This window comes from Branchiostoma floridae, chromosome 4, assembly GCF_000003815.2.
Source record: "Branchiostoma floridae strain S238N-H82 chromosome 4, Bfl_VNyyK, whole genome shotgun sequence".
Taxonomy (NCBI): domain Eukaryota; kingdom Metazoa; phylum Chordata; class Leptocardii; order Amphioxiformes; family Branchiostomatidae; genus Branchiostoma; species Branchiostoma floridae.
Genome location: NC_049982.1, coordinates 9418709 through 9438038, shown reverse-complemented (window position 1 = coordinate 9438038; position 19330 = coordinate 9418709). Strand labels below are relative to the sequence as shown.

Genomic DNA, 19330 nt, shown 5'->3' with positions numbered 1-19330 from the left:
ATGTTTCTCTAATTTCATCTCTTGTGGAGTGCCTCAATCAATATATTTATTTTGACAATTCTCTATGGTGCATGGCTAATATGACCAGTACACATTTATCAAAAACCCAGTGAGGTTACAAAGTTTGACAAAAAGGGTATGGGGCATATGGTATATCCATTAATGTATTACAACCCTAATTAGACATGAAACCCTATTGTGGTCAATGTGGATTTTGAAACTTATCTTCAAATCAGACAACAAATTACAAAAGATATCACAATTATCTTCAAAAGGGATTTTTAAGTACATGGCAAGTTATCTACTGACTATCTTCACTGTTTTTGAGAAAACTAGACTACAATCATCACATGTACATGAAAAGGGTACATGTATACATGTACTAGCATTCCATTATTGTCTGATTACCCACTGTGGGGTAAAACTTAACACTGAAATTTAAAAAAAAAAACAGCAAACATTTTCAGTGCTGGGCTATATTGTAAGGAATGACTGGTCTACTTTTGTATTGGAGCTGCCTTTCTGGTACATATACCATCTATGACTTAATTCCTACTTCTTGAAGAACATTTTGGCAAAGTCTGCATTGGTGAGCCTCTTGGCACCCTGTTTAACTGGTTCCTGTGTAGTTGTTGGTTGTCCTGATGTAGCTGGTTGATCTGCTGTGGTCCCATTGCTGCCTGCAGGAGGTTTGGATGTACTTGCTGATGAAGTTGTGGGTTTGTGGAGAGACCGTGGAAGGAGAGACAGCTGCGTGCGACCCTTCCCTCTGTACTGGGACTCCTTGTTGTCGGACCTACTGCACAGGAACGTATATAGTGTCAATTCATTTCACATTGCAGAGGGTATTCATTTAAGCCTTAGCAACCTGTGAATACACTTGTGTACCAAGTTGTAAAATGCAGTAAGTCATAGGGGCTACATGTTTTGATGCTTTAAATTTTGTCAACACTGATGCCATTCAAAGCACTCTGATAACTCCCCCAAGAAACTTCACGGTAGCAACTTCTGCTTTTCACTTAACAACAAATAAAAGGCTTTTCAGTTCAACAGTGGAAACTCGAAAGCTGCCTTGAAAGAGGTTAAATCTCTCTTCCCTTAAGATGTCTTCTTACCTTAGCCTGTCGTCCACACCCTCCCCATGGGGTCCCCCTCTCCGTGTGGGGGGGTTACTGACGGCCACTTGGATCTTCCTGTCTCCTATCATCAGCCCGTCTGTCTTCAGTACTGCCTGGCTGGCTGTTTGCTAAGACACGGGAAGTAGAGTGGACTGTGTTGTGAGTACAATTCAGCCCCTGGCTGCAAAGAGAGAGTAGTTGGCCCACCCAATAACAATGATAACAATAACAAAATGTGTTATATTATATTTTGGTTGGATGGAGGTTTTTATAAGTAACCCACGATCTGCATTAGCTAGATACTGATTTCACTGAACCTTTTTTAACTCTTGAATACATGATATATTTCAGTTACTCTTTTCTGTCCTTCCATCCTTTGCTTCAATCTGACAAAGGAAACATATTCAAAGAGCTAAATCTGTGCAGCCTACATATGACACAAATGAGCTACTTTTTAATACCATCCATGAAGGTTAAATATCCAGATACACAAGTTTACTCAATCAACAGGTAGATTTAGCAAACAAACACTTCAGGTAGCATCCACTAATTTTCATCAGTGACTGACAAATGGTAGTGGTTGCTACTTGGAACATCCATGTTTGAAGGTAGTGGATGCTACCTGAGATGTTTGACCATTACAAAATCTAGTTGCTTGACTTTCGTATTGTGCAACGAAGCTACAGTATAACTAGTACTCAATCAGCCTTACCTCGTCCTCATACTCCACATAAGCCAGTCCTTTTGGCTTACCCGACCTATAGGTCACCATCCTCACACCTCGCAATGGACCATGCTGGGAGACAAATGTCAATGTCAATGGCAACAGTACTGTATTTTTAGCATGTAAGTAATGAACATGTATCTTACCAGTAATACAATTTCAGCTTATGGTTTTTAAATTTTTTTGACACACACAGCAGACAGTAAACAACGGGATTCTAAATCTGAACTGGTAAACTAGTATGACACCAGATTATATAAACATTCACTGTTGGCTGATCATATGCACCTAAGGACTTGTCACACCTAAACTGTGGCGCATCTAAAGCTTTGCAAAGTTTGCAATCCTTTTCATTAGTATATGTGCATGCAAGTCAGATGAGTATCAAGAGCTATAGATGGACTTCAAACTCTAACCTCCAGGGCTACAAGCAAGGTGACTATGGCACCATACACACATCTAACATGCCAAAAAAAAATACTTCTAAGACTGTTGAGTAAGGTAGTTTCTAAGACCAGTTGCCCACCTGTTTGAAGATGTTTTCCAGGGCCTCCTTGGTCACGGTGTATGGCAGGTTGGACACAAACAACTTGTTTTTCTCCAGCTTGGTTGCATACTGAAGGAAAAAAATTAGTTCATGTTGTCTACAGAACCTTTCATAATGAAATTAACACTAACTGCAATCAAACCTAAGTCCAGATAGTTATTTAAGGCCACTCATATTCATATTCTATAGACTGTTGCCAACTAAATTTGACAATGGCTTAGAGGTGTTATTGGTAACTTAAAGTGTGTTTGGAAACCTACTGAATATCATGTTGGTAACAGTGCAAATGAAAGAATAGTTCACAATGAATTGAATGCAATCACTGAATCTGATTTAACCCAGGCCTGTAATTGTTTCTTCTATAATAGTACAAACCATATTCACCTGAAACCCATGGAACTTGTCTCCCTTCCTCTTGTCGATACAGGGGGAAACAAACAGGGGGCGCCCTTCCACCTCTTTGTGGTCAAACCCGAGAGCCTTCACAGCAGCAGACTGGAACAACATTGTAGGTATTTAAACATCACTTTCAAGTCTATGCATTGTTAAAGTTTACACTGTAAATGAAAATCAAAGTCAAACCAAATCAGAACAAAAGGATTTAGTAAGTAGAGAATATGACAGTGGCTAATGGTTCAAAGAAGGAATTCAATGATAATACAGCAATACAAATACCTCCTCCTTGAACTCCACATAACAGAATCCACGGAACTTCTTCTTGCTGGTGAAGGCCAGTCTCACATCTGCTACTTCTCCACACTTTATATATAAAAAGTAAGTCTTTGCTGTTTAATTGATACTCAAGAAACCTTTGTTTTCATTGCAAAACAACACATTTCATGTTGAGTATGGTTAATTTGAAGCATCAACATTTAAGGTCAAACGAAAGTAGTTAAGGGTAAGGTTCTCTTGTGAAGCCTGAAAGTCCTTGGACTATACGTATAAATAGTTATTTGTTTATTACACTTCCCATATAAAAATGGTGGGGAGACAAAACAGGTGACATACCACCTCTGCAAGTTGTCTCCCCGAAACAAAATGCACATACAAGTAAATAATAAGAGTCAACAATGGTACATACAGTGATAATCGGAAACAAACTATAACTTATATACAAATACACATTCAAGTAAATAATAAGAATCAAAAATGGTATGTACAGTGATAATCAGAAACAAAATATAACTTATATACAAAATGCACAATGAATAAATACAAAATTAAACGATTAATGTGCTCTTGTACCTTACAAATCATTGACAAGCATTGTCTTCAAGCAGCAGGGCTGGTTAGAGAAGAGTAAAAGCAGGCATACCTCTGAGAAGACCTCTCTCATCTTGTCCTGAGGGTTGTGCAGGCTGTAGCTCAGGTTACTGACAAACACCGACCTCCTCTCCCTGTCGGGGTCGTGGACTGGTACATCTCCTGTAGAGGAGGGGACGGGCGGGATCGTGGCCTCGTGGATGGACTGCCATGCTGCGGAAAATGGCACCTCCTCTGGCTCATCGCCTGATAATTACATAAATCAGAACGTGACAATTTAACAAAATGCTGACTTCTTTTCTGGATACTTACGTAGATTTTAGTAAATTTGTAAGAGTTTAATAACTTTAAGGTCCTGGTCACATTACTTGTACAGGGGCATTCTTGGGATATTTGTTGTAGAAGATTTAATTATCTTGTTACCAAAATGGCTCTTTGAAAACATTGTTGGCACTCGATTCTATCACATCCTGGTCCAAATTCCTACAGCATCAAAATCATGGCCTACCACAAATGTGTTCACTCTGTAACAGTGCAAGCATTTGGCAAAGGTAATTCTACTGAAACACAAGCTGACAAAGTATGTCTCTCTACCCACATTGGCTAAGATAACTTTTCTGTAATCTAAACCAATGGGAAGTCTTAAAAAGATGCCAAACTTTCGATGAGAATGTTACTGTTGCCTTTTAAGAGTTGTGACAAATGACACTGACCTTTGACCCTTTTGACAGGAGGCTCTTCAGGTGCCTTGAAGTTCCCAGTCTTGGGCGCCGGCAGGCCCGGTACTTTGAACCCCTCCTCATCCACTGATGACCCGACTGTGTGAAGAGAGTCTCCTGACTTCACAAATGTCTGATTATCCAACTGTTAACATAAGAAAAAGGGTATTGAAGCATAAAGATTGTCAGCTTTGACTTTGTCTAAATCTTCCTATACCAAAGCTACATGCATAAGAGTATAGTCAAACCTGCTTAAGAAGACCACTTGGGGTGGATAGCATTTGATCTATGTTGACAGGATTCTTAATGCTTTTGTCAATGGGAAAATATTAACTAACGGACCATCAAAAAGTGGTCTCATAAGCCAGGTGGACCTTGCAAAGGATTGACTATAAACATTGATGACAACATTCCACCTTTCTCTTCTGTCCTTGCTTCATCTCCTGTTTCTTGGCAGACTTCTTCTCAGCCCTGTTCTTCTTCCTGGCTTCAGCTTTCTGTTCCTCTGCCTGGGCTGCCACCAGCTCCTTTTCTGCTTGCTAAGAAAGGAACCAAACATTGCCCAGCATAAATCCATGTTTAACACACATGCAATAGACACACATCGACTATCTTAGTAATAGCTATATGAAAGTCTTGTGTTTGAGGACAGCTACACCTCCAAAAGAAACCACCATACTTATTGAAAAGAGTAGTGGTCCCCCGAGGATCAAATAAATCTGTCCAGATAAGCAGATTATAACCTTCATAACGAACCTGGTGTTTTATGCCATGAGACATTACTGGACTTGCAGTTTAAAACAAACAACCAGAGAAGAGTTGGGCCGACTGTCTCTCACCTTGGCTCTTCTCTCCTGCACTCTCTTCAGCTGAGCCTCACATCTTGCAACAGTGTTGTCGTATGTTTCAAGTGTACCTACAAAAAAATCAATTCTTTGATCTATAGAACAATCAAGTTGATTGATGTCACCAGACGATATCATGTAAGCATGCTATAATGTGGGGTAATATCAAGCGGTTCTCAAAAGGGGTGTTTCTGTTTGATCAGACTCAGAGCACTGCACATGAAAAGTTCATCCATGCTCAGAGTATAGCACAAGTAAACTTCAAAAGTGCTCAGGGTATAACATATAAAAAGTTCAAAAGCTCAGAGTACAGCATAGATAAAGTTTATTTATATCACACTTTTAAGTACACTGTATAACGTTACTTTTCATATGCTATACTCTCAGAAAAACAGTTAATGACTGGAAAAAGACAGGTATGAGTAGTACTACATGTATGAGTGTAGCTTTATTTAGTGAACAGCTTTTCTATACTCACCTTCTTCCCTTTCAAAGTTGATGAGTGCCTCACAGACCGACTCTGGCCAGTCGCTGGCCTTACTGACGGCCTTCTGCAGCACTTTCCTGCTGCGCTCAACATCGCCATAGGATCTGAGGAAAGCAAACACACCCAAAAAATCAAAAAGAAGACTTTAAAAAAAGCCATAGGACTGGTAAGATCTTCTTTGTCATCATAAAGGTTAATGAATCTTACAGTCTATACAAGTAAGGGTAAGCAATAATCTGGACAGACATAGGCTCACGACTATCTTAATTTATGTGTGTCACCATTCAATGTGAATACTGTTAGACTGAGTCCAGAACAATCATCACAAATCACATCTGTACGTACTGAATAAAAAGTTAAAAACCATTTTTCTATTAAAAAAGTACATGGAGTCAGTAAATAATTGTTGGCTTGGTCCATGTGGCAAAAACTTAGCCTGGTACCCAGTCGTATTATAGCTCCCGAGTCTCTTCTGTCCTCTCCGCAAATGCAAGATACCAGGCTAGCAAAAACTGTTAATGGTATAATATGGTACCTGCAGCTGGGCTGCCTGTCCTGTTAGACTCACCTTTCCAGCTCTGCATACTCCAGCCACATCTGAGCCTCCCTCCCATGGCCCTCCGCCATGATGCCATCCCATAGTTCCCTTGCTTTTCCCATATTCTTGTTGTACTTGGCCTGCAGTCAAAGGTAAGAAAGACAGTGCCTAAAGACCCATTGTTTGATTACTTTATAGCTTTGAAGTTACTGTAAATATAGTCAGAATTGCTAGATATATTAACACTCCAGTACACATACCTCTAGTCTTGCCCAGGTTCGTTGTAAGGTGCACTGTGGGTCACCAGTCTCACCAAAGTCTGGGAAGAAAGAGACTGTGTCTGTCACAATTGCTATCAACTCAGATTATGTTCTACCAAATCAAATCATATTCAATAGTCCAAATTACCAGTCTTTCAATATTTGTATTGGTCAAAGTTGCACAGAGAAGAGCCTGACTCACATTGCTGCAGGCTGTCTCTGCAGTAGTCCACAGCTTGTTGATAGGTGGACCTTAGTGCATCAATACCTGAGGACTCAGCATCTGGAGATATTCAAGTTAGAAGAATTCTTAAAAAGTGCAAAAATCATGCACCAGTTAACAGGGAGTTAGAAAACTGGTGCCACTGTTCCCAATTTGCAGACAGAAGAGAATAATGCTAATACTAATACTGGAATGCTGTAAATCTGTAAAAGATATTTAATACAGTATTTCATGATCAGCATCATCATCAGTCACTAAGAATTGTTTAGGTGTGAACATGGAACCTTGTACACCAAACTATGTCATTGGAATCTACATGAAAATAGGGGTTTCAAATCCAAGCATCTGTCTAAGTGACCACAGGTGTTCATACAGGCCACCTGACCGGTCAAGCATTAAGAAAATGACTGTGTCTTAGTGACCACCTGTCCCCATAGATCAGTATTTCATACGTCCCGAAAGTGAGCAGTTTTGATGGTATTTATAGTTCTCTATCCCAACAAAAGTTGAAGATGCCTACCTTTTGTCCAGTCTACTCTCCTGCGGTGGTAGTCACAGTACGTCTGCCACAGACTAACATAGTCTGAGGCTTGAGGGAAACCAGCAGGCAAGGCAGTGTCCATCACCTCTGTATAAATCATAAACACAGCAGAAGGTCTTTTAATCATTCTTCACATAGCATTTGTAGCAGTTACTAGAGACCATACTGATCTATCTACTCTCAGGCAAAGCGAGCAGTGGGGTGTTAATCGGGTGTTAATCCCGTGGCAAGTCCTCTTTTGACAAAACATCTGTAGGCAAAGGCACCAAGAATAACACCCAACACGTGTCCACTCACATCACATTCACAACTGTCAGTGCTGCACATAGTTAACTGCAAGATAGTTCTTATATGCACGAGCCATGTAGTAACGGCAGTTACAAACAACTTCTAAAGAACCCAACACACTTAATAAGAAGAGCAGGAGTGACCCAGTGTGCTTAGCTAACTACCTGAGCTTTATCAAAGCTGCATTGCACTACTAGCCACACCAGGGTTAGGCCTCCAGCTCTGAGTCTGTCCTAGACGTCATGCCCCAGGCGGGGTTTTGTCTAGTATTGTGTAGAAGTAGAAGTAGAAGTAGCTAACGAGAAAGGGTCATACTTTGTCCTCAGTCTGAGGTTTGACTGTCTTACCACCTTTTCTTTGAAGAAGAGGAGAAGGTGCGTAGCAATCTGCAGAGGTGTAAACCAACAAAGTTTGACTTACCCTTTATTTTCTCCTTTGGCTGTCTATGTCTCTCCAGGGCCAAAAGGTAGCCTTGCCAGAGGATAGCAGCCCAGGGACAGTTTCTGGTGGCACGCTCGTGGGCGGACAGCACGATGTGTGGTATTCTGAGCTTGGTGTCCTGTACAAATAGTTAAAGAATCCTTCATGTAAAAGATCAGTGTGCAAGAGTCTAATATGCAGTGGACTATTGCATCTCCAAAATAAAGTCAAGAGTTTGAACTAAATCTCCAATCTGCATTTTAATTACTGCAGATAAGTAAGGGCTACATTAGTCAGTAAAACATTTCAAAAGTCAATTGTCAATATAATGAAATTTTGAACCTTTTCAGATAAATGAAAAGGCGACACTTTCCCAGGATAACTAACATCCTTGGTTGGTAAATTGCTTCAAAAACATCATGTAGGGAAATTCTTTGATCAACATGCACATAGCATAGATTTTAAAAACAACTCAGAAACTGTTCTTTCCATCTTGACTTTACACAATACTTCTGCAAGATATATACTGACCAGGTAGTGGGTGTATTTAGTCCACAGCTCCACCACCAGAGGGTTCTCCTGAAGTGCTCTCTCAAAGATACACTGGATCCTGGTTGGTTCATCTTCAGCGAGCTCGTAATCAATGTATGCCAGATACTCCTGCAGCCGTGGGGCTGTAGCACTCGTCTGGACCAAACGAAAACATGTATCATTGGAATGGAATATAGCATAAAATGTTGGGCTACTCAGCAGCAAATCATGCCCCTGGGACAAAAGATGTTGTTCAATTAATTTCTAGCTTGTCAATGGCTGTACCTGGGGAAATTACTAACGTCAATACATGTTGAGTCGGTATTGTTGAGACAGCCATTCAAGATTCCCACCATCAAGCCACATTCATTAAAAACTACAGTAATTCAACCCATGGCTGCAAGACTAATTGCCTCCATATAAACACAACACAATAAATATTGTTCAGTGCTTACCAATGACTCTTCAAAGGGTTTATACTTGTCTAGCTTCTCGCATGCCTTCTGGTACACCTGCTTCACTGTGGCATCCACCGGTCCTGTCTGGAACTCTTCATACTCCAGATATGTACCATCCATACCTGGATAACACAACAGATTGCATGTTAGTGGCTGCTTATGACATAGGGTTTTACACACACCCATGATATGTATTTCTTTCCTTTAGCTGTCAAACCCATGGCTATTCCCTGGTGTGATTTTACCTATAATTTTGATCCTTTCATATTAGACAATTTTGTCTGTGAAAATGAGGAAATGACCATCATATTGTCTGTCATAAGCGACAAGATTCAGTCAAATGGAGGAAAAATGGATGGTGGGGGAAACCGGCTGAAGTAAACCTACTGACACACGTTTAGCTCAACTTATTAGGTTTAGTTTGGGGATAACGTTCAACAAGTGTACATTGAGGTTCTTTTTCAGCAAAAGTAATTCTCTCTCTCTCTATTTGACAGCTCAGAATCAAAAGTATGAAAAAGGCTGCATGCCTTTTACAACAGGTTGCTGCAAACTGAGCAGTTGCCAGGTAGAGACTCATCATCACCATCATCATCAACATCATCATCATCAAATCAACATCATCATTATCATAGCTTTTCAAAATAAGAGAATATTTCAAAATTAATATGGACCATGCATTAAATCAAACTTCTATGGACTGATAAAAAGTTTTGTTTGTACTGATGATGTAGTTATAAAGTTTCATTGCCTCTAGAAACTAGACAATCATGTAATCGTAAAATGTTCATTTTGTATTGTGTTGAACAAGATGTGGTAGCTAAAATGGGACAGGAAGTTGTTCCGTTACCCAGGAGAGGGACGGACAGTTGCCTCCTGAAGATAGAGTTGATCCTGCTGATCTGGGCCTGGATCTTCTCCTCCTGGTCTCCTGTACAGATGGACCCTGGGTCTGGCTGGGGAGGATACGGACATACATGTAGCACAATAAAGCTGAAAAGAGGTGCAGTACACTATTTACTTACAAAATACAATTATGTATGCTTATAAATACACACACACACACACACACGCACGCACACAGTCATACACACGCACACACAGACACACAGTCATACACACATAAACACACATATGTATACAGTCATACACACATAGAAACACACACATTCACAGTGAATTTTAAGACTGATACACCTCCTAGAGCGGATATTTACCTGCATTCCTGCAAGAACAGCATTCTCGAACTCCCTGTACACGTCCCAGAGCATGGTTCCCTTGGAGACGTGTAACCCGCCCGCAGTCAGTGCCTTCTCACACACCGCTCGCACAGGCTCCAGCCCATCCTCCATCCCTCCGATACAGTACTGGATATACTCCAACCATACATCCGCACCTACATGTACATGTGCAAGGACCAAATACGGTATTGGACATAATCTAACAATACAACCATACCTGGAAGCAGTGCCAAAGTTAAAAGTAAAGGAGGCCTTCCCAACAATTTCCTTGACTTCTGTTTCTATAGCAAGATTTTTGAGGTAGACATCAACCTAAAAATCTTGCTACAGAAATAGAAATCAAGGAAAGTTGCTGCCCTGTGCCCAAAATTGTCACAATCAAAAACACACAGCAGTTCATTATGCTGAATGTTATCAGTTGGCAGCATTTTGAAACTGTTTTTAGTGTATTCATCTTTTCATTCTCAACTTATATCACACTTCTGAGGTTTCTACTACTATGTAATCAATGACTAACAGTATATTTTAGCCTTGGGTTCTAATTAACCTTGCCCTGATTTTACTTGTTTTTGTTTATCACGAAACTCAGGCATTTATTTTCTGTTGTATTGTGTAAAAACATGATGATGGACTTACAGAGGTAGTCTTTCACTGCCCTCTCAAACAGCTGGTTTATTCCTGTTCGGTTCTGTCGACCAGAGTCAAGCTTCATCTCATCTGTCAGCCATTCCAACCACAGCTCTGAAAGAGTATCAAAAACGTGAAACAGTTAATAAAACATTAAATATCAAACCAATACATATTACAGACAATCACATCAAAGTTGTCCAGACTTCCAGCCACAAGGCTCACAAGCCCTTTGCCAGGCAAAAACTTTACATAATAGACTTTTAAGTCAATTCTCAGTGTAGGTTGCATAATCATCTTTTACTACTGACACACAAAGGGACAGGGTTAAACTTTTTTCTGCAACAACATGCAATTTGTATTGCAATTACAAAGCATTTTTTAACCTTTTTCTATATGTCAAGTTGTTTCTATAATTTTTTTCCTGAAAGCTCAATTTTTTTTTCTTTTTAATTTACCAGGTTTCAAATGTGTACTAGTGCTTTGAACCCTTATTAGGATTTTGTGTATGGAACAGTAGTTAAATGTTTTCCAGAAGAAAAGTGTGCTACTTTGTAAGTTATAACCTTCTGTTAATGGGAAGAACTTGCTCATCCTCTCCCTGGCCTGTCGTACGTCCTCCAGCTCTCCCTCCCTCCTCAGGGCCCTGATCAGCTCCACATGGCTGCTGTAGTCATAGGGGTTACCGCTCACCTGGGCATGGAATGGACAAGGAAGGTTTAGGGAGCACCTCAGAGCTATTTCAGTATTTGTGTCACGTTGGCATTCTGTATCGGTGTAACCGCCCTTTGGCATAACACACCAGCTTCGCAGGCACGCGGCGCGGCAGCAGCTGGTTATACTACACAGAACGACCTGCCCCACCTAACTTTTGCACATCTAGCGGCAAGCGAGAAGATTCCCCTACTGTGCTTGGCGATAAAGAATTGCATTACCTCGCACACCAGGTTATCACAATGTTCAGTCTCTTTGGATATAAGAAAGTGTGTTGGGTTCTTTTAACTAAAAATTTAAGTGGAGAGCTTTAATGTTTTAGGCTCATGCCTGAGCTGACTGAAGCTTCCTCATATATGCCGACATGACCGAGCGGCTGATATGAGCCGCCACTTGTGTAAGAAGTGAGTAGGAGCAGACTGGACTGCGCCGGCTCCCGGTTATCGAACCCGGGCCCATCATGTTACATTAACCTAACATGCACTAAACTGTTACGCGAAAAGGGTCAGACCCATTTGGCATGGTCAGTTTGGCGGCACTTGAACCTCATTGTTACACTTACTCCCCTTTACTCACAGGGTCGGTGTGGGAACCAATGTTAGAAGCACGTAGGAACAGACTGCTGGCTCCCGGGAATCGACCCCGGGCCCGCCACTCACAAATCCAACACACTGAACCGTTAGGCCAAAAGGGGCAGACCCATGGTCAGTTTGACAACATTTGAACCCCACTTGGATCGAACTCTGAGGCCCACAGACCTATGCGAAATTTTATGCAGATGGCGAAGCAGCAGGGTTGCACTACCACTTGCACCATGAGGACATATGCCTGTTCATACCAGTAACATATACTTTACACGACGAAGAAGAAGACATACTTTACATGTGATATATTCCTTGGCGTTAACGGTACTAGTATTGTGAATAATTGAAAGAATACGACAAACAACGAGGCGAGGAGCACCAGCCATAATTTTGAATACTGATCAGACACAGTTACTTGTAAGTTGTAACTAACATTATGTGTTACTGTTAGTGTGCCATTATGGGCTTTCTCAACTCTTTCGAATTAATTATTTGAAGTAACGCTCGTTGAAAGTTTCTGTTTATAAACAACAACTGAGTGCAGCGCAAATCATATCGTGACACGAAAACAATAACAATTTCACGTGTGCGATAGAATTTCCATAGACCATAATCTGCACAGCGCCGTGAAGTTTTGCCGCCTTACCTTCGCCTCTAACTGCCGTGTGGTCTCATCGTCACTGTCAGACGAAGAACTGTCCTCCTCGTCCTCGTCCTGCCCCATCTCTACGTCCTCAGACGGAGGGTTCTGCATCTCTCCTTCCGCAAAGTCCATGGCCGTACGAGGGGGAGGGGGGCAAGTGTCGTGCACTGGGCGTCAGGTGGCCCACAATGCACCGCGCACCCACGGGGTAGGAAACCAGGTCATACAGTACTGTACTTCGAAAAGTTTCTACAATACATGCATAAATGTATGATGTGGACCCCTGCATCCAACACATTGACTTTTGACGTGAAGAACCATGATAGAACCACACTAGTATATACTGTAAATGCAGAAATGTTCGCGGTGGATTAATGTTCGCGGTTTTCGCGGTGACCACTTCACCGCGAACTTAAAACCACCGCGAGCATTTCTCTATTATGGCATTAGACTGCAGTCTATGGTGTTACCGCGAACTTAAATCCACCGAGAAAAGTCCCTTTTCCCGCTACCGCGAAATTAAATCCCCGCGAACTTAAATGCATTTACGGTATTAGCTATAGATACGGGCCACTGGACATCCAGCACAGAAAAGTTTTAGAACTTGTACTGAAAGAGCGCCAAACTGGAACTGAGAACTCTACTCTACTTAAGTCTGTTCTGCGGTCCGGCAACGAATTAAGCTAAGTTGAAACGGCTAATTAAAAGTAAAAGGGCCCGTTCACACTTGTTCACACACGTTCACTCAAGAACATAAAAGCACACCTAATTAGGTACGAATATCGAAAATGGAATATGGAAGAAAATTGATAGTAACACGTAATTAGATTATGTCATACATGTATATTCCTCACTGATACATCAAAGAAGAAAAACTAAAGACTCGGCTTACAAGACCTCACAGCTTTATTGACGAACGATCTATGAAACAAGAATAAAGACTGTATGCCTTCACCATCAAGCTACAGAAGCCAACTACTGGAAACAAGATCGTAAAACAGTAAACTAACTTTCCAAAGTTCCATTTTTCCGTTATAGTTTCCCCATTTTCGTCATTGTGTTTTATGCTTTAGTTTCTATGGTTGTATTTTCTGTTGACGTTGATGGAAAAATAGAAATGGCTACATAGCCAGTTTCTAGTTTGTTCCAGTTTTTCGTGTATCAACACTTTTCATCGTCGCACTTCTTTCTGCAAGACGTGAAAGTTCGAATTCGAATTCAACATATATATTTTAGTAAGAACGCATTTGAAATAGATCTTTATCATCAAATAAACATTCTTGCCGATGATTCCCATGCTTAACCGAGGCCTCTTTTGTTAATCAATTAACCGATAAATACCATATCATACTATCGATATAGATGTAAATGATAAAGAACGGGCAAAAGTATTTTCTTCATGCATTAGAATGAATATTCTTGGTGACAAGGTTCGGAACCACAATCAAATACTGTTCAAGAACGACTATATAATGTTATAACATTGGGTTTCATTATGGTGAACAGCACTTGTTATAGACGGTCCACATAAAGGAATCACAAAAATCAACATCTAGGCTCTTCAGAAACACGGCTTGAATATGATACAGTAGACACTGATATGTAAGATTTTGGCCCCACAACATAGCGAAAATATTCTCCAGGACAAAACTTTCATGTGAATGACATGTAAACCATTTTGTATTAAATTTTGTATTTCTCATCTTTTTTTCATTATTCCACATCGATATCATTTCTTGTGTTTACGAACTTTTCCAAAACAAACTGTATATGGTCAGCTGCGCAGCTTTAAAACTTGTTTGCATGATGGTGCAATGATGTCAACATCGATCCCTCCCTGAATATTGGCATACATTGATCGTAGTTACACGTGATGTTAAGTAGTGGTTCTACATTGCAATTGGTAGAAAAATCTACTTTCTATATTCTCCTGTTACATAATGGGACATCTGATGTTTGATGCTTGACTCCTCCGGTGTGCTATCGAAATCCTGCGCTTTTGACTCTGAGGACTCTGAGGTGCTTAGGCAGATGTTGGTAGTTCTGCACCAAAAAATAATTGGTGATTCTGCACCGGAAATTAAACAATACTATTTTGGTGCAAAATGTGAATCATTCGCACTCAAGGTGGTTATTAGTGCAGCAGGATAGCTGCATAGTAGTCTATCTGTAAGGAGTATCACAAGTCGATCCTCAACAAAGAGCTCTTTCTGTAATTTGTGTAATGACAATCTTTCGATGTGAACAAATATACATAAGTATCCTCATAGGAGAGCAATCTAAAGTTTTTTATAACAATATTTAAGTACACTTGTTTCATTTCACACGTATAGGTTCATTAGAAATTCCTCCTACCTGGTGTAAGTCGTGTGAATGGTCTTCCTTTGGAGGTCATTGATGACACCAAACTATCTCTTATACATTAATTGTTCCTTGCCGTTTTTGTTACTATGCAGTGTATATAAATTATGCAATATGATACACACTGCATAGTAATTACAAGTAGTTTTCATCGAATGTCACATCTTGTCATGATTTATTTCACGATTCTTGCTGTAGCCAACAGTACTGTTCCACACGTCCAACGATAACAGTCATCACCGATCACCGTTTGTTTCCTTGTCTTCATATTAGTCAGTAAACACCTTTCTCAGACTAGGCTCTCATGCCATGCCAACTTTGGGACTCGATTTTTCGTGGCGACCTCTTTACCACAGGCATTGGTGACGTTCTCGTCTATCTGGATATTTGGCTGCAGTGGAAACGTTTCCACAGTCTCCTGATTGTGTTGTTCAGGAAGGACTGATTTCGGCAGACCACTAGTACTGTGTTCAAGTGCTGTAGGGTTGTGATGTACTTCGGCCTGTACAGTTAGTACCATGGTCAGTCGGCTGGCTCGGGTCTGCTCCTCTTCACACTCAGAGTCAGAGTGGTCAGAAAACGATGCCCGTCTGTTGTATGCCTGTGGCTCTGTCTGTATTTGGGCTGGACTGGGGGTTTTCAACGCGTATTCTCCATGCTGCCTCTTTTTCTGCTGAGAAGGCGATGCTGCTCTGATTTCGTCATCTGATGTTCACTGACTATCGTTATCATGATAGTGGGGAACCTCGATAACGGCCACGTCGTGCCTTCGCTGTAACGTTACAGGTGGTGGAACTGGCGCTGGCACCGAAGGTATGCTGGTAGGGCTGAACAGCTCGCCCAGAGCTTGTCGGAACTCTGGGTGCCTGAAGCTGTAGACGATGGGGTTGACCATAGACGATAGCGTCAGGAAGATCCGGTTGGCTACTATGACTGTTATGAGTAGTGAAGTTGATGCTTTTTCTCCATCATTGAGCAAAGCCCGGCCCGAGGCAACCAGAAATACGTATGATGCCACCGACACGACTAGGACAACGATATGTGGTACCAGTGTTTTGAAGGCTTTAGTCTGGTAAAGCCACAGGTTCCGGTGCTCATCCCTCTCCTGTTGTTTCCTGGCTTCCTTGTAGACGAGGTAGTAGACTATGATGATGGCCAGCACGGCAAGCAGCACCCCAACTATGCAAACATTTTTGAATATGGCAGCTGGGCTGGTGCTGGTGAAAGCCTCTGGTTGACAAAACAGACTTTCACAGGGATTCTGCAGTCGTTTGATTAACGTTTGCCCGATCCCAAAGATTAAGGCGAAGGCTCTGACTGAGACTATTCCGATGATGACACGTCTTGTTGTGACTTTGCTTCTGTAGTGCAATGGATTGCATATGAAGTGGTACAGTTCCGTTGCCATGAGCAGGTACGCACCGAACATTGATGCTGTGAACGTTGGAATCAGCATATTCTGTACACCACACAACCGTCGAACAACGCTATCATCGACGAATAGCCCATAGATCTCTAAAGGAATCATAGACCCTGTGAAGATGATATCATCTAAGGCTAAGTTACATCGCAAGAAGTGACGAGGCTTCTGTAGAGACTCTGTTTTCCAGACCAGGAAAATAACCAGCGAACTGCATCCCACGGCGACTACAAGGCTGGTGACTAGGTACAGTGTCTGGAGACCGCGGGACAGTGGGGAGTTAGATATGACATCATGTATGTTATCTAGATTGAGGGAAAACACGCTCTGATCCATCGCTCCACTTTTCACGATGACGAGCCTTCTGCGGATGGAGTCACTCACTACCGTTCCCCGTCTGATGAAGATTCGACGTCTCCGGCTTCGTCCCAGGTTCCTCATTAGATTCCTGGGATACAACTAAAGGGCTCTTTCAATAGGCTCTTAGTGTCGGCATCTATACTTTCTTTGGTTGCTAGGACACCATAGGCGTCATCTGTGCTCAGGTAATGAGCTGCGTTTGTGAGGAGAAATGGAAAATATCAAGAGTTGATTTGATAATAGAATTCTTTTTTAATGAATCAATTGGAAATATTTGTCCCTGATGCTCAGAAACGATTTTTCTTTTTCTTGTTACCCAGGTTTTGTTTATTCATGAGAAGCCCAAACCTTCCTGCATTACCAAGTTCGTTATTTCTTCCTCTAATGACTTAGAAAATGTTAGTCGGAACAAGGAGGTTATATCCTCCTTGGTCGGAAATATTAGGTGTTCTGAATTTCATGGTTAAAGTTCGCGTTATGTAGAGATGTTGAGATGTATTTCAATCGTAACAGCTCTTTCACAACACTCCCCAACTTCGAAAACGTAGCATATCAGAATTTGAGCTTCAGATCAGTCCATACCTACTCTACTTTTTGGACATGTCTACATGTTTACATCATTCCGACTGTGTATTAAACGCCTGTTCGTTTTCTGACACAAGTGCCACCACCTGTTGTCATGGCACACACGTAACAGAGTCTCCTAGCGCCCATGCCTTCAACTGCATCATCGGAACGTCTGTGCGGCACTGGAGATAGCGTTTTTAATAGTGCTGGGGACAGGGTGGCTGAAAGGAAGTACCAGGACAATGCTAAGATTTTTCTAACCTTCTTCTCTTTCGTTCCACCCATTCTCTCTCTCTACCTATCGTCGACTTCTTTTTCTGTACATTGATATGAAACAGGATACAGTCGAGACTGCTGTTTTGAAATCACTAACGTACGAGTGTCCGTAATTACACGAACTCAGTGGTACATTAGTCAGGTCTTGTTCAGTCAGTATATACTCCTAGTGTCGGTCTAGAAAATGACTCCTTAAAAGTGTATGTTTAGGTCAGTCGGCCATAGAATCCCTGTCACCGATCCAATCTGATTAAAAAAAGGATTTGAGATGAAAGCTTCTTTATTCTGACAGAATTAGGTCGGAGAGTTTCGGCATCCGAGCGATTGTCGGGAGTGTATGTTTTTGTCCTGACTGCTGTGATCAGCACCTGTTGAGCAGTTCAAGAGGGGCTCTTGCGGATAGTGGCTAAACATTACTTCGTCCGTTAGATCTGGAAGGCATGTTAATTATCTGATGAACAGGTGTGCTTGCAAAGGAAAGTAAAAATTACCAGAAAGCTATTTGCGTATTGGAAATACTGCCACAAAAGCGCCTATTCTACCATTAAACCTAATGGTGCATCCTAATTGATGTATGAGACCGCGCAGCTTCCTTCCGTTAAGTAACGACCAAGTGTCCGTAAACAAGACGTTTAAGTGGCATTGGCTCTTTCCTGAGAGCTTGGATTGAATAGATACTCATGATCAGTAGCCTGGGTACCATCCGATTCAACTACCGGGGCTCGTTGTACTCGCTGTCCTGAATAAAGGTTTATGTTTTACAACTAGCTCGTTAGATTCTGAACTATAGTACATCAGTCAGAAACAGAAAGGCACAAACGATCTAACCAATGAGCTCATGACCTATATAATGAGACTATAGACGACACAGATCAGTGATACTAAGGACGTGATTCTGCATTTATCATATCGAAGAGCTGTCTGTCTGGGGGTAATCAGGACATGGCAACTAACTTTTGCACATCTGCATCTTGAATACTTTCTATACAGAAAGATTTCATAAAGCCCCCTTTACAAATCAAGAATTTGGCTCGGCCGAGTTGTCAGCGAGCGCTAGATCATGCGCATAATCTGTCGGGTAGGAACGTGTCTTTTGTGACCGGAACACCAAAAGTAGAGGGAATTAGAAGGGACAGAAGGGGTATGATCTTGGAGGGAAATTATATTTTACACCAGGGATTGAAGGGTAGTTTTCATGAATGGAAATTATATATTTCGCATATACACAGAATTAAGCCATTGTCGGTGGGAACTCAAACTTTAGGAAATTATTTCTGTACCTTATATTTGTAGGACTTGAAGGAGCGTGTGCGTTGTATACGACATAGGTTGAGTATGTTTCGCTCCGGCTCACCGAAAGAAAGGCGTTATGATCAGGAACAGAACGGGACTGTTATGATCGGTGATTATATTTGAACCATACATACAGATTGTTATGTCTGTAAACCAACCGTACAAACAAATACAGAAGCATTTACCTGCTTATCCTCATCATTAACAAACCTTTATTACGTCACAGAGGTTGTTACCTAAGGTCACTTGTTTTTTTGGAGATCCGAAAAAAAAATCTGCATA

At 41.3% G+C, this 19330-nt stretch overlaps 2 protein-coding genes across 2 annotated transcripts; both read right to left on the bottom strand.

Moving 5' to 3' along the window:
- Positions 1 to 10: 10 nt before the first annotated feature.
- Positions 11 to 12977, bottom strand: LOC118413354 (squamous cell carcinoma antigen recognized by T-cells 3-like). The gene is made up of 23 exons (XM_035816696.1): positions 12775 to 12977; positions 11397 to 11523; positions 10840 to 10944; positions 10180 to 10358; positions 9813 to 9918; positions 8960 to 9084; positions 8505 to 8660; positions 7974 to 8112; positions 7245 to 7352; positions 6704 to 6784; positions 6502 to 6560; positions 6272 to 6381; positions 5695 to 5807; positions 5211 to 5287; positions 4788 to 4910; positions 4366 to 4516; positions 3705 to 3898; positions 3065 to 3148; positions 2774 to 2884; positions 2369 to 2458; positions 1831 to 1914; positions 1116 to 1246; positions 11 to 799 (listed from the first exon to the last, which is right to left on the bottom strand). Exons 1-23 carry the CDS (start codon positions 12901 to 12903, stop codon positions 553 to 555), a joined length of 2829 nt encoding a protein of 942 aa, XP_035672589.1. The 5' UTR covers positions 12904 to 12977; the 3' UTR covers positions 11 to 552.
- A 2816-nt stretch (positions 12978 to 15793) lies between these two features.
- Positions 15794 to 16561, bottom strand: LOC118413550 (olfactory receptor 14K1-like). Its single transcript, XM_035817075.1, has one exon. The coding sequence runs from the start codon at positions 16559 to 16561 to the stop codon at positions 15845 to 15847; it is 717 nt and encodes a 238-aa protein (XP_035672968.1). The 3' UTR covers positions 15794 to 15844.
- Between the last annotated feature and the right edge of the window lie 2769 nt (positions 16562 to 19330).